This window comes from Stegostoma tigrinum, chromosome 3, assembly GCF_030684315.1.
Source record: "Stegostoma tigrinum isolate sSteTig4 chromosome 3, sSteTig4.hap1, whole genome shotgun sequence".
NCBI lineage: Eukaryota > Metazoa > Chordata > Chondrichthyes > Orectolobiformes > Stegostomatidae > Stegostoma > Stegostoma tigrinum.
Window position 1 is genome coordinate 26,250,757 of NC_081356.1, and position 14,262 is coordinate 26,265,018.

General features: G+C 40.5%; 1 protein-coding gene across 6 annotated transcripts in view; it reads right to left on the minus strand.

Annotated features, from left to right (window-relative positions):
* Window positions 1-14,262, minus strand: part of znf462 (zinc finger protein 462) — a 106,806-nt gene that overhangs the window by 16,339 nt on the left and 76,205 nt on the right. For all 6 annotated transcript variants that reach the window (XM_048527768.2, XM_048527767.2, XM_048527766.2 and 3 more), the window contains 2 exons: window positions 12,357-12,622; window positions 8,035-8,153 (listed from right to left, as the gene is read on the minus strand). In XM_048527768.2, coding sequence (XP_048383725.2) covers window positions 8,035-8,153; window positions 12,357-12,622 — 385 coding nt within the window. The remainder of the gene's footprint in view (window positions 1-8,034; window positions 8,154-12,356; window positions 12,623-14,262) is intronic.

Here is a 14,262-nt window from a genome sequence, read left to right on the forward strand (position 1 = left end):
AGCTACCTGGATCCAAAGCTCTGGAATTCCCTTCCCAAGTCTATTCCCTTTTCGCCCCATTTGAGGCACTCCTCAAAAATTACCCTTCTGACCAAGCTTTGGGTCATCTGCCTTAACATTTCCATACACATCTCAGTTTTTTTTAAATTTCATAATGCCTCCATTAAGCATTCTGGGATATTAATTATGGTAAAGATGATGCAGAAATAGAAACATATGTTGATTAATACTCAGTCTCAAGCAATAGACTAAAAGCTGGGTGAGGGAAATAAAAGTCAACAGAAGGTCGAACTTAAATGCTGAATATAGGATTAAAGGCAGGATTCCCGGCAGTGTGGAGGAACAGCGGGATCTTGGTGTTCAAGTGCATAGCTCCTTCAAAGTTGCCACCCAAGTGGACAGGGTTGTTAAGAAAGCATATGGTGTTTTGGCTTTCATTAACAGGGAGATCGAGTTTAAGAGCCGTGAAGTTATGCTGCAGCTCTACAATACCCTGGTGAGGCCACACTTGGAATACTGTGTCCAGTTCTGGATGCCCTATTATAGCAAAGATGTGGAGGCTTTGGAGAGGGTGCAAAGAATGTTTACCAGGATGCTGCCTGGACTGGAGGGCTTGTCTTACGAGGAGAGGTTGACTGAGCTCGGACTTTTCTCTCTGGAGAGGAGGAAGAGAGGTGACCTGATCGAGGTGTACAAGGTAATGAGGGGCATGGATAGAGTCGATAGCCAGAGACTTTTCCCCAGGGCAGGATTGACTGCCACGAAGGGTCATAGTTTTAAGGTGTTAGGAGGAAGGTATAGAGGAGACGTCAGAGGGAGGTTCTTCACCCAGAGAGTTGTGAGCGCATGGAATAGTTTGCCAGTGGTAATCGTGGAAGCGGAGTCATTAGTGACATTTAAACGACTGCTGGACATGCACATGGACAGCAGTGAATTGAGGGGAATGTAAGTTGGGTTATTTTATTTTTGGATTAGGAATATTCCATGGCACAACATCGGGGGGGCGAAGGGCCTGTACTGTGCTGTACTTTTCTATGCTCTAAGAATGCAAAAGCATTTCCAAGGTAGATCCACTGCATCCTCATTAATTAATAACTTGCAGATTAACAAATATATAGAAATTTTTCTCTAGTTTCTATCTTTATCCAAATTGATGAATGGAGGATTTTGTGTGTCACATCTTCCTTTCTTACTGACATCATACAAGTCATATTCCTTCAGGTATAGAGAACATTCAGCATCCAAACAAGCACACCTGGTCCATACTCCATGAGCATCTTCCCAACTCTTAGTCACATCCCAACAACATGGCTTTCTATTTCTTTCCCCTTTATGAATCGATTCAATTCTCCTGTATTTGCACTGACAACTATTCACCCCCTGTTGGTAATGAGTTCCACAATGCATTTGACAGTAACTATTTTATACTGATGTCTGGTGATTTTCATTTCCCCTAAAGTGAAGCGTCTTTGCTACAATCGGTCCTACTGAATTTTTTTATAATTTTAAAAGCCTGTATGTGGTCACCTCTAGTAAATGGAGCCCTAAACCCGTACAGTCCCTCCAGATAGCTATGCCTCTCAGTTCTGGTATCATTCATGCAGCACAGATGGAGGCTATTTACAGCTGATGTTCTCAAATTAAGCCTGCTGCCCTGCTCCTTTTCCACATTTCTGTAAGAAGTTTCCTTTCAAGTGTTTAAAAGTTACAATTGAACCTTCTTCCAATGCCCTTTCAGGTAGTGCATTTAAGAGGACAACAACTCACCACATAACATTCTTATTTGCCCTGAGTAGTTTATACCAACTGCGGTAAATCAGTCTCCTCAGTTTGCCCATCTTCCCATGCATGGAAGCAGCCTCTCCTTAAATCAATTTATCAAATCAGAACACAACTGTGAAGACCTCTCAAAGCTCCTTTAAAACTCTGTGCCTGAAGGGGAGAAACCCCAATTCCTCTCATCACACCAACAAAACCTAACTAAAATGGATCAGGACTTTTCCAAAAGATGAAAGAGTTTCTGGCTGAACTAAACATTGTCAATAGCGTTGTAATTGATTAAAGCAAGCTTCTGATGTGCTTTAATGAAGATTAATCATTAGAACTGAGAATGTAAAGGTTTGAGAACTGGTTAATAATCACTGAAGTGGTATCAAATGTGATTGAATAAAACTACTGTTGATATACAATAATCCCATTGGTTTGTCTGTTTTGAATCATCAGTGAGCTGGTCTGACAGAGGCACTACAAAGGTGCAGTAAGATTTGCAAATTGGCAGTGCGAGCCAAATGGGAACATTTTGGATACAGGAACAAAGGGGACTGGAAACATTTACAGAAAAATATTACAAAAGGTGCCAGGACAAGTTAAGAAATTGTAGTCTTTATTATTAAAGAATACCTAATCAAAAAACCAAAATGTCTGGTTGGACCCCAGCTGGTCTGTTTTCAGCTGGCCTGGTTTCGGTTCTGGCATCATGATTTAGGAAGGTCACATGTTCAAGTATCACATTGTGTCAAAATACGTCTAATAACATGCTTCTGAAGCACCTCAAACATTACACATTAAATGGCACTATATATTCTTCTACCCCTAACTATCTTTGTGTGGTGCTGTATTTCACTGATTCTTTACTTCATGCACACTCCCTCCATTGCAGATTAGACATTCTTTTCATTTAAAAAAAAATAGAAGATTGCTCTTGTTGGAGTCAGAGTAGCAACATCTGGAGGAAATCCTGGTTTGAAAAACAGCTCAAGGTACAGATAGGTTAAGCTCACTAATAAGCCAGAAACTGACATTAGATTTTAATACCAATTTTAAAACACAACAAATGGAATCGCCCATTAGTCACTCAACACAATTAAGAGGAAACAAATGTACTCTTTTTAAAACTGATAATGACAGTCTGCACAATGCAATCTCAAGCTACTTTGAGATCATAAGTATTTAGATTTACAATAATTAACAGTATATCACATATAAGTATTAATAGCTTATTGTGTCTGGCACAGAAACAGGCCACTCGGCCTAACGAATCCATCAGTGTGTTAATGGTCCACTCAAGCCTACACCCTTCCTCTCATCCAAATCTCCCATCATAATTATCTATTTGTTTGACCCTCATTTGTTTAGTTTCTTATTTAGTTTCTCAACTACATCTTTACTGTTTACTTTGACCACTCCCTATGGCAGTGAGTTCCTTATTCTCACCACTCAAATTTCTTCTGAATATTTATACTAGACTTCATGGTGACAATCTTCTAATAATTACTACTTCTCCACCGAAAAGAAACATCATCTCTGTATTGACTATAAAAACTTTTCATTGTTTATAGGATCTCTATTAGATCACTCCCTGAGCCTTTTTTTAACCCCAAGGCAAAAGGGACTCAGCCTGTCAATCTCTTTCTGGAAGTATATCCATGCATTTCTGGTATCACCTTTGTAAATTTTCCCTGCATCTTTTCCAGGGTGATATCCTCCTTTTCAATATGGAAACCAGACTGCATGATTTTCAATGAATCCCCTTCAATTCTATTTCTCTAGGAATAACGCTTGCAACTTTGTTTGCTTCTTTAAAAAAAAGGCTTCTAATCTTAAATGCAACTCTGTGATTGATGTACTCCTACTTTTGAGATCACTTTGTTCTATCCCACCTGGACTTGCACCCTCAAAGTTATAAGTGACTTTCCTATTCTTACTATCCCATTATATTCCATCATTTTTTTTAATCTGTTGAACTTAATGAATTTTCAGGAAGAGCAAATAATTGGAAATTATGTCCCACTGTATTTTGTTTTGGTCGTTGTCAGCATTAATTATTTGCATCGAATTGATAATATATGCAAATTTAGAAAATTTTTGACACCAGTTAAGAACCTTCAGATGATTTTATATGCAACAGGGTGAGTTAATAATAGAAACTTTATGACATTTAAATGTTTAAAGACTTCTTTTCTAAAAATAACAATTTAAATCTAACTTTTGAAATGCACATTCTACTTACAGTTCACGATGACTTATCCAACTTGTAAAAATGTGCATAATTTAAAACTGGTGGTTAACAAATTCAAGTGTATGTCAAACATGAGCAGACAAATACAAAGGGATAATCAAAGATCAAGCCGTACAACTGAGCAAAGCACAGCTCTGATTGTATGTAGATCTAATAAAAAATTAAAAATTTTATCACCAAATCTCACCACAAATTAAGTTCATAAATTGCAGGCCATCAAGATGAAATATGAAACAAATTACAAAACACTACATAATAGTGCTTGGGCGGCACACAAAGAATTAATTGGGTAAAGCAGTGATAAAATGATGGGTTTAATGGGCATGATGTTCCTTTGTAATGTGGTTCTATTACAGCTGAAAACTGAGTGAGCTCATTAATCCACTGCTGTGAGATGCCAAACTGGAACGTCTACTGTCTCGAAAAAAACTGTTTAAGGGAAACGTTAAAAACTGTTCCAGCATTTAAAAATGACGGCTGCAATTGCTAAGCAAATTGGAAAAAAAAATGCTACAGCTGCATAAAGCTGCAAAGCATTGCCCTTCACTTCCAAATTTATTTTTTTACAAGATAGATACGGTAATCTTTGGTGAATAAGTGACTTCACTTTTTTTGTTTTATTGCAAAACGGTGTCCAATCTCAATATTGAATAGATCCATTTCCAGAAATGCACGAGACGTTCATGCTTCATTCTATTCGAACAGCCAGTCAGCAAAAATTGGTTTTTTAAACCTTCAGTTGGTAATTACTGCTCCAACTTGTACAATAGAATTTTCTTCTTCTCCCAACCAACTTCTCAACAGAATCAGGTCTCCTAATTTGAGAGATATTGTTCCCGGTATTTACAGTGGATATTTTTAAATGAATAGCAGCTTTCAGCCATTCACAATACTCAGTGGTCTGAACCAGGTAGTCCCTGGGTACAATATCGGACTGAAGTGTAACAGTATCCTTAAAATTGCTCCATGTAGATTCAATTATTCTTAGCTTTCTCTATAATCCTAGGCAACGAAAAAGAAACGGAAAATGCTGTAAATATGCAGATCTGCCAGTATCGGTGGTGGTGGAAAGAGAGGTGGTGTTTTAGATCTGTGACTTCTTTTCAGGATTCAAGTCATAAAAATGCGATGTTTTTTCTCTCTCCAGGGGTGCAGTCTAACTTGCTAGTGCCAGCATTTTCTGTTTTTTGTTTCACATTTCCAAAATCCACAGTATTTGGCTTTTGTACTCTGAAGTTAAGTTCTGAAGAGTTCATTTTAGATGATTATTCACTGACTGCCCCAGTGTTGAGTTTTAGTGGGCGCAAATAAGCAGGGTTCACTTAATCCCTATTTTAAGTGCATGGGAAAAGATAGTTATTATTCTTCTTTCAAACAAAAGTAGAGGAGAAAACTGTCTGGATCCAAAAGGTGATCACATTAACACAAAGTCGAAAGTGACCACTACTTTGATTCAGCCAGAAAAACCGTACAAGTGACATGAGTTCTCGAGTCAGACTGGATTGTGGGAGTATACATTTAATGGTGGGTAAACGTGAACAGCTGCTTAAAATTTCTTGAAACATGCTTACTACTATTTAAGCAAGCTGAACCAGAGCCTGTATTCACATAGCACCTTGAGTAAAATCTCAAAGGTGCTTCCACAGGAGCATTAATTCTTGAGACTGAGATACTTAGAGAAATTTAGGACCGGTGACTAAAACCTTGGGCAAAGAAACGAGTTCTAACAAGAAACTACAAAAAAAGGGATGGGTGGGAATGTATGCCAGAGTTCAAGGTCCAGGGAACAGCAGTAGGCATGGCTGCCAATGGTGACGTAATAGCAATCAGGGCTATGGTGACAGGGGGGTGACCAGCACTGTTTGCCTGTTAAAGATAGTGATTAGGATCAGAGGGAACAGTGCAAAAGATGGGGAAGGGGCTATATCAATGAAAGAAAAATCCTCACTATGCTATTAGGGATAACAATTCTGGTAGTTAGCCTAAGCAGGGTAGTCACAAGCAAATCAGTCACCAGAGGATTCATTAAAACAAGGTCAATCGAATGGGGGTTCCAATCAGTCTGAAGACAACATTAGGAAAATGTTTTAAACAAATAGAAAGCTGTGTGTTTTTAAACATATCTATTTGATTTTTGGTGGGAGGAGAATGATGTGGACAAGAGAAGCATTAATTTGCTCATCCCTCCGTGCCCTGAAGAAAGGTGATGGTTAACTGCCTTCTTGGGCTGTCACAAAAAAAATGCAGTTTGGTACAACTGAACAGCTTGCCATGCCATTTCAGAGGCCAGTTCAGAATGACCAACATTGCTTGTGCCTGGAGTCACACGTAAGGCAGACCAGGTAAGAACAAGAGACTTTGTACCACGATGAACAGCAAGCCAGATGAGTTTGAAGAAAATCTACTCATTTCATTATATCTTGCAGATTTATTTTGTTAATTGAATTTAAATGTCACACTTGATGTGGTGGGATTTGAACTCTTGTCTCTGGTTCATTACATCAGGCTTCGGGATTATTAATCCAAAACATAACCAGTAGACAACCATATCCCTAATTGGCGTAGGGGCCATAGGGAGATTAGGAAACACTTTTGGTGTTTAAAACACTGGTGTGTTATTACAATCTGAAAGGTTGAAGCAAAGTCAATAAGTCAAACATTCAAAGGAAATTGGATCAATTTGTAGGGCTAAGTTGAGGAGCAGGGACGAGTGCAAATAACTGGATGGCACTGTAAAGAGGGTATCACAGACATGACAGGCTGAATGACCTCCTTTTGTGCTGCATCATTTAAGGAGATAGTATACAGGTCCTCTCGTGGTACAGTGGTAGTATCCTTATTCCTGAACTGAGAGACCTGAATTCAAATCCCACCTGTTCCAGAGGTGTGCAACATCTCTGAACAGGTTGACTGGGGTGGGGTGGAGGATTCAGTCCAGGAAAGAGTAAACCTAAATCAAGTTATTAACTTATAGTTTGAGAAAGTAAGTGACTTTTCATAATAACATCATAAAACACTGCATGATGCTCCAAAGCATCATCATAAAACAAAATAAAAACCGAAGGAAGTGTGGATGCGTTTCGGGTCCGGTGACCAGAACTGAGGAAGGATCACGGGACCTCAAATGTGAACTCTGATTTTTTTTTTCTTCATAGATGCTGCCAGATCTGCTGAGCTTTACCAGCAATTTCTGTTTGTGATCATAAAACAAAAATTGTGAACAAGCCACGAGATACAAAGACAGCTAACCAAAAGCTTTGTCAAAAGGCTAAGTTTTAAGGATGCCTTAAAAGGAGAGGGGTTGGGAGGAAATTTCAGGGTTTAAGAATCTCTTGCTTAAATTCAACAAAATGTACTGATTGCAGTCTTACCAGCTTGGTTAAGCATTTAAACACTTGTACATTTTATGTATATTAAATGCTGGTCCCGAAGTATATGGGAATTGAAAGCTCCTATGCCAGATCACCAGAACACAACGTCCTAATTCCTGAAATTGCTTTTCTGTCTGGCCATCACACCAGAGATATAAATCCTGTCCAATTGCTTTTATACATTATGAACTGAAAGATGGCAGGAAGCACCGCTGATATTTAAAACCATACATAATGTTGAAGATCACAAGTTTGTCTTCTATTACCAGTTTAAGAGACTGGCATGAAAGAACGAGTCTTCCGTAAAATGTTTCATTCAAATACACAGTGAAATGGAAATTTAAAGAATTATGCAGCCTGAATTTTTTCTGCTATTTAGATGTATGCAAAAATGTAAATGCATAACAGTTGTAAAAATACATCAGATGCTTTACACAACACATCATTGCATTTTCTCACTGTACAGGCACTTATATATCACTCACCATCCTTACCCTGACAGTATTCTGTTTTAAAATCTAATTACTTTTAAATGAATGCAAATTATTTGCTTACTTGAATCTGTTACTAATCTCCCACTGAACACATTTCAGCAACACATATATATGTATGCAATATATACTGTATATTAAAAAGCAATCTCACCAGCATGAGCTCTCTGTATATGGCTCTTGAGGCCACTAATAAAGGCAGTCTTAAATGAGCAAAGTTTGCATCTGAATGGTTTTTGGTGTCCATGTTGGTTCTGCATGTGGCGTTCCAAGCTGGGAAGTTAGAAAAAGAGGCATGATTGAATTGGAGGAAAACATTAATGACCTCAGCTGGCAACCTGACATTCCTGGCTTAGAAAAGACAGGTTAGTTATTGTATTGAGATAGTTTTACAATATCAAAAAGGAAAAAGGAGAGGGGGATATTAGGGTAAACTTGATAAAGTGTTCAGTTCAGCTTCAACTGGTGTGGCAAGTCCAATTTGGGAAGGATGTAAAAGCATGAGAGAAAGAGCAGGAAGAACGATTTCAGAGATGACAAACTTCAGTTACATGTTTAAGATTGAAGAATTGGGGCTTTACAAAGGATTGCTGAAATTGCTAAAATTGCTGAAAAAGGATTGAGGAAATCTGATGGAGATATTTAAGATCATGAGGGGTTTTGATGAAGGAATTGCTCTGTTGGTTAAATAATTGAGGATTAGAAGGCACGCATTTAAGAAGCGATGCGGACATGACGGAAAATATTTTCATTGAGGGAGCAGACAGGGTCTTTTCATGGAATGCATCAGCCTGAAAAAGCTCAAGGTAGCATCAACCAAAGGCTTCAAAAAAGAAATGGATAATTACTGAAAGTGAAGGCAAACTTGTCGCACTGCAGGGAAACACAGGTGAGAGAGACTTGCTCTTCCAAAGAGCCAGACAGATATGATGGATCAAATAGCCTCCCTCACTGTGCTGTAACCACTATGAAGCGGTGGATGGTCTGCATGCATCAAGTTACTCCTTTGGGTGAGTCCAACATCATCTTAGTCGAAAAGAGCAGTAAAACCCATCAAAAGGGCAACAGAACTGAGGAGCAGAAATGGGCACTAATTTTAAATTTATGTGCGAGGTCAACTGTCACTAAAGTATTGCCTTGTGGCAATTTAAACAATAAAATTCCAAAAGAAAATTAGTCGACAGGTGCAGGAGAGTTCATCATTAACTCTCCTCTCCTTAAAATTACTCTCTCCAGCCCTTCATAAGTAGGTAATATAATGAATATGCTTATTGAACAGCCCAGTTAAAGGTAAAAGCGCTGGGTCAAAAGCAAACACAATGAGTGGAATACGAGCGTCAATGTAGAATCAAAGCTGAGGGTTGAAACTACAGTCAAAAAGGAGAAACAAAAATCTAAACGTGTTAAAAATAAGTAGACAATTAACATTACAGGTTATCAATTAGCCAGTATGATAAGTAACACCTAAAGCTTTAGAAATTGAAGTTATATTTAAGTTTATTCTAATGATTTGAAACAGAGTGCCTTTACAACTCTTGATGACAAGTTGGAGTTGATCCTAAAATATTCTCAAAACACCCTCCCATTTTGGTTTCGGTTAGTTCATGTCTTACTGATGCTCGATACAGCTTTCTTTCGTTGTGCTTCACATTTTGCTGATCTTGGGTATATCTTTACTAAGGGGTAAAGGAGTCACACTCCAACAATAATCATCACAAAAAGGACAGGACCAAAATCAGCCTACTATTTTGCCACTCAGTTTGTGCCCTCAGCCACAGTATTATGGGGAAGTGTTGGGTGGAAGTCAGGCCAAATGTGAAATAGATGATTTGAGTGTTCTGAGAAGTGACAAAGCCACATACCACCAAGGAGATGATTTAAGGAATCACTTCAACATATTTGTCACTTCCAATTAGGAATGGGTCTGAGGAGCATCAAAGATGGACCTACCCGCTAACAAATCTTGCATAGATATTCGCTCCCCTTGAAAGAATGGATCATTTATCTGTACAAGCAAAGGTTGATAGAAACAATATGATTGGGCCCTCAATGCCATCAAAAGGACTCTGATGAGGCATGGGCAGAAAAACGGCATATGGCATTGAGAATTCCTACAGTGTGGAAACAGGCTCTTCAGCCCAACATGTCCACACCAATCCTGACAGCATCCCACCCAAACCCATCCCCTATAACCCACCTAATCTACACATCTCTGAACACTACAGGCAATTTAGCACGGCCAATCCACATAACCTGCACATCTTTAGACTTTGGGAGGGAACCAGAGCATCCAGAGGAAATCCATGCAGACACGGGGAGAATATGCAAACTCCACACAGACAGTCGCCTGAGGGTGGAATCGAACCCGGGTGTCTAGTGAGAAGAGGCAGCAGTGCTAACCACTGAGCCACTGCGCCACCCTAAATGACAAATGTCAGGTGAGATCTTTAGGAAGATCAAGTACAGGTGAAACTTATTTGAAGAATGGCAGAATCCTTAGGAGTATGCAGAGGGATCTGGGTGTGCAGGTCCATAGATCACTGAAGGTAGCAGTGTAGGTAGAAAAGATAGTCAAAAAAACACCTGTGTCTTGCTTGCCTTCACTGGAGCAGGCACTGAATATGAGGATAGACGAGTTATGTTGCAGCTTTCTAGAACTTTAGATATGCCACATTTGGAATTTTGTGCACAGTTCAGGTCACCGCACTACCAAAAGGATGTGGATGTTTTGGAGAGGATACAGAAAAGGTTTACTAGGATGTTGCCAAGTTTGAGGGATTTTACTATGAAGGAAGGTTGAATAGACTGGGTTTATTTTCACTGCAAAGCCTAAGGTGGCCAGTGTTTGGGGGGGGGGGGGGGGGGGGGGGGGGGGGGGGGCATCAATTGCTAGGGGACATAGCTTTAAGGTGCAGGGGTGGGGGGTGGAGTTTAAAAGAAATGTGCGAGGCAGGTTTTTCACACAAAGGGTCGTGAGTGCCTGGAACATGTTGCCCAAGGAAATGTTAGAAGCATACACAATAGCAGCATACAGGCAGCACCTGGGCTAATATACAAATTGGAAGAGGATAGAGAGATATGGATCCTGCAAGTGAAAAAGATTTTAGTATGGAAGGGCAAAATCTGTCGGTGTAGGCTTGGAGGGCCTGTTCCTGGCTGTATTGTTCTTTGTTCTAAGCCTAGACTCATCTAATATCAGCCAGTGATGCAAAATAAAAACATGTAAACAATCAGAAACTAGTTCCCTGATACACCCATGCTCAGTTCACACTAAACAACTGCATCTCCCAGTCTCAAACCATTTCAACTCCCCCTCCCATTCCTCAGACGACATGTCCATCCTAGGCCTCTTGCGGTGCCACAACGATGCCACCCAATGGTTGTAGGAACAGCACTTCATATTCCACTTGGGAACAAACAAGCCCAATGGTATCAATGGGGACTTCACAAGCTTCAAAATCTCCCCCACCCCCACCGTACCCCAAAACCAGCCCAGCTCGTCCCTGCCTCCCTAACCTGTCCTTTCTCTGACCTATTACCTTCCTCATACCTCAAGCCCCAGCCCCTATCTCCCATTTACTAGCCTCATCCTGCACCCTTGACCTGTCCATCCTCCCTGGACTGACCTGTCCCCTCCTTAACTCCCCACCTACACTCACCTTTACTGGCTCCATTCCTGCCTCTTTGACCCGTTTGTCTCCTCTACGCCTATCTTCTCCTTTATCCATCTTCCATCTGCCTCCCCCTCTCTCCCTATTTATTTCAGAACCCACTTTCCACTCCCCCCGCCCCACCACCCCCATTTCTGAAGAAGTGTCTACGCCTGAAACGTCAGCTTTCCTGCTCCTCTGATGTTGCTTGGCCTGCTGTGTTCATCCAGCTCTACACCTTGTTATCCCTGATAATTGGTACTCTGGCTGTCAGAGGTTCAGGTGTTCCCTCTCTACATCTCATCATGTCTGTTCCTTTGAGATGCTCCTAAAAAAAACCCTTTGAACTACCTTTCGGTCACCTGTCTTTACAGACGCTTACATGGCTAAGGGTCATATGTTCTTATTTTACTGGATTACGGCGCTACATAAATGAAATTGCTGGGCTGTTAAAAAAGGTAAAAGGTGCCTAAAGTGAGGATTTGAGGATTGGTATAGCAGAGCTTTAAAAGAAGTTATATATTGTAGATAAATGATGAATTACATAAATACAGTTGTGCCAAGTTATCAATTCTCACTCAAGAAATCAACTCACATTCAAGAGCTAAAAGTAAACACATCAGAGCCCACTTCAGTCTAACAGTACAGCAACTGTGGTATTTTCAACTTGCCTGGTGAAAAATCATCCTACCACAATTTCAGCCCTAGTTCAGGCAGTTCCACTAGTTGCGCTGAAACTCAGCAGAAGCATTAACACCTTTGGGCCTGATGGTCTGTGTTCTTACTGCATAGTCGTAGTGAAATATAACCTCTCCCATTCACTTACTTCTGCCGGAAAGCAGTGACAAACAAACAGTACTGGCAGTGATGTTTGCCTTCACGACTAAACAGTGCCGAAGCTGTGTGACTCCTTTCATGGGAACGCAAGCCTTGCAGGGACATGAGAATCCGATCACATTGACTGCAGGGGTAGCCTCCGATTGTGGGATCCCCCCCAGGGGCATCTTCCTCTCCCTCCAAGCTCTGTTGCTCTGGTAACATCTCCAATGATTTTTCAGCCAAACATATCGAATTGCTGTCTCCATCTTTGTCCTGTCAGGAAAAGAACAGAAACATGAAAAATAGGAGCAGGAATGCAGCCCCACCATCTCTACAAGCTCATAGCTAATTTTCTCCATCAACTCCACCTTCCTGCACTGTCCCTAATTGTATTCCTTCCTTTAAGGATCCAAAAAACAAAAAATCTCATTTTTTTTGTTACAGACATTGGCGGAGATACAGTCCTACGGGATGGATGGTAGAGAATTCCAGATTCACAAATTTCCATAGAGAAACTTCTCCTCAGTCTTAGATAGTTGACCCCAGGAAGATGTTGAAAAGGTCAACGAATGATACATTTCTGTCCAAGTACAAACATTTGTGAATGAAACCAGGAGGCAATTCAGTTAATTAGGGACACTAAAGAAGATGGGAGTGCTCGCTCTAGAATGGTTTGCTCCGGAATGGAGATGATTACAGAGAGATTTAATCAAGGCATTCAAAGCTGCGAGGCACTTTAAGAGTAGATGGGGAGGAACTGTTTCTAATGGCAGGGGGTGTCAATAACTAGAGGAGCATATTTAATCAACATCAAGAACAAAAATGTCGTGAATTATCGTGATTTGGAAAAGTGCTGCCTGAAAGGGTTCTGGGAACATATTCAATTAACTTCAGAAAAGGGAAGTGGATAAATACTTAAAAGGGAGCAGGAGGCAGTGAGTAAAGTATAGTAATAACTATAATGCAGATTTGAATGGACAGTTTGTCTATTTCAGCCTACGCTTCCACGTTGCTGCTACAGATCTTTGGCAACTTGATGGGCACGAGGGTGGGGGTGTGGGTGAGGTTAACATGAAAGAATCTCTTCCTGGACCTCGCCAAGACACCGTCAACATATCCAGTGAGGGTAAGCCTGTGGGGAAGGTGGTTATTCAGAATGAAAGCTTCCCTCTTTTCTGTACCTGTGTGCGTGCCCTGTGTTACTGGGAAAGGAACCTGCAGATTCAAAGTGAAGCCTCCTACCACTAGTGGGCACCAGAGGGATAGGAGGACTTGGTCAACACCAGGGACAAAGATTTCTCCAATAAAAACAAATTTCCTTTCGTTGCACTGTAATTTACTGCTGATTGTTTGGGTCTCATTGGTGATGTGACTTTGAAATGGCATTGTCCAACAAGGGACTCAAAGCAAATTATTCAGCGAATGTAATGAGTGGCATTAAAACTTATCGGCTGCAATGATGGCTCCAATCTGAGAATACATCGCTGGGATTCAGTGCATACCTCAAGTCAGATACATTAGTGCTAATTACACCATTTGAATTGCAACCTCAAGCTGCACCAACAAGCAGTTCACTCTAGGGTACACAGAGGGTTTAAAAACATCTCTTGCATAGCTCCTTTAGTCACAGGTGTTAGAGAATTCCATGAAAAACAAACACATCTTATTCACTGTCTTCCTGTGTTTAAACACCGCAGTGTCTAACGGAGAGAGCTGCTCACTGGCAGAAGTGCTCCAACATGCATTCCACATCTGACATAAAGGGTGACTTATTCTTGTACCCATTACATTTATTCAGGATCGTCCAAGTCTCCAGAGATTAATGATGTATTTAAACGATTAACTGTGCATGTGTAGCTGAACTGTATAACGGTGCAATTTAAGAGCTGGACTGCACAGTCAGGCAGTGAACA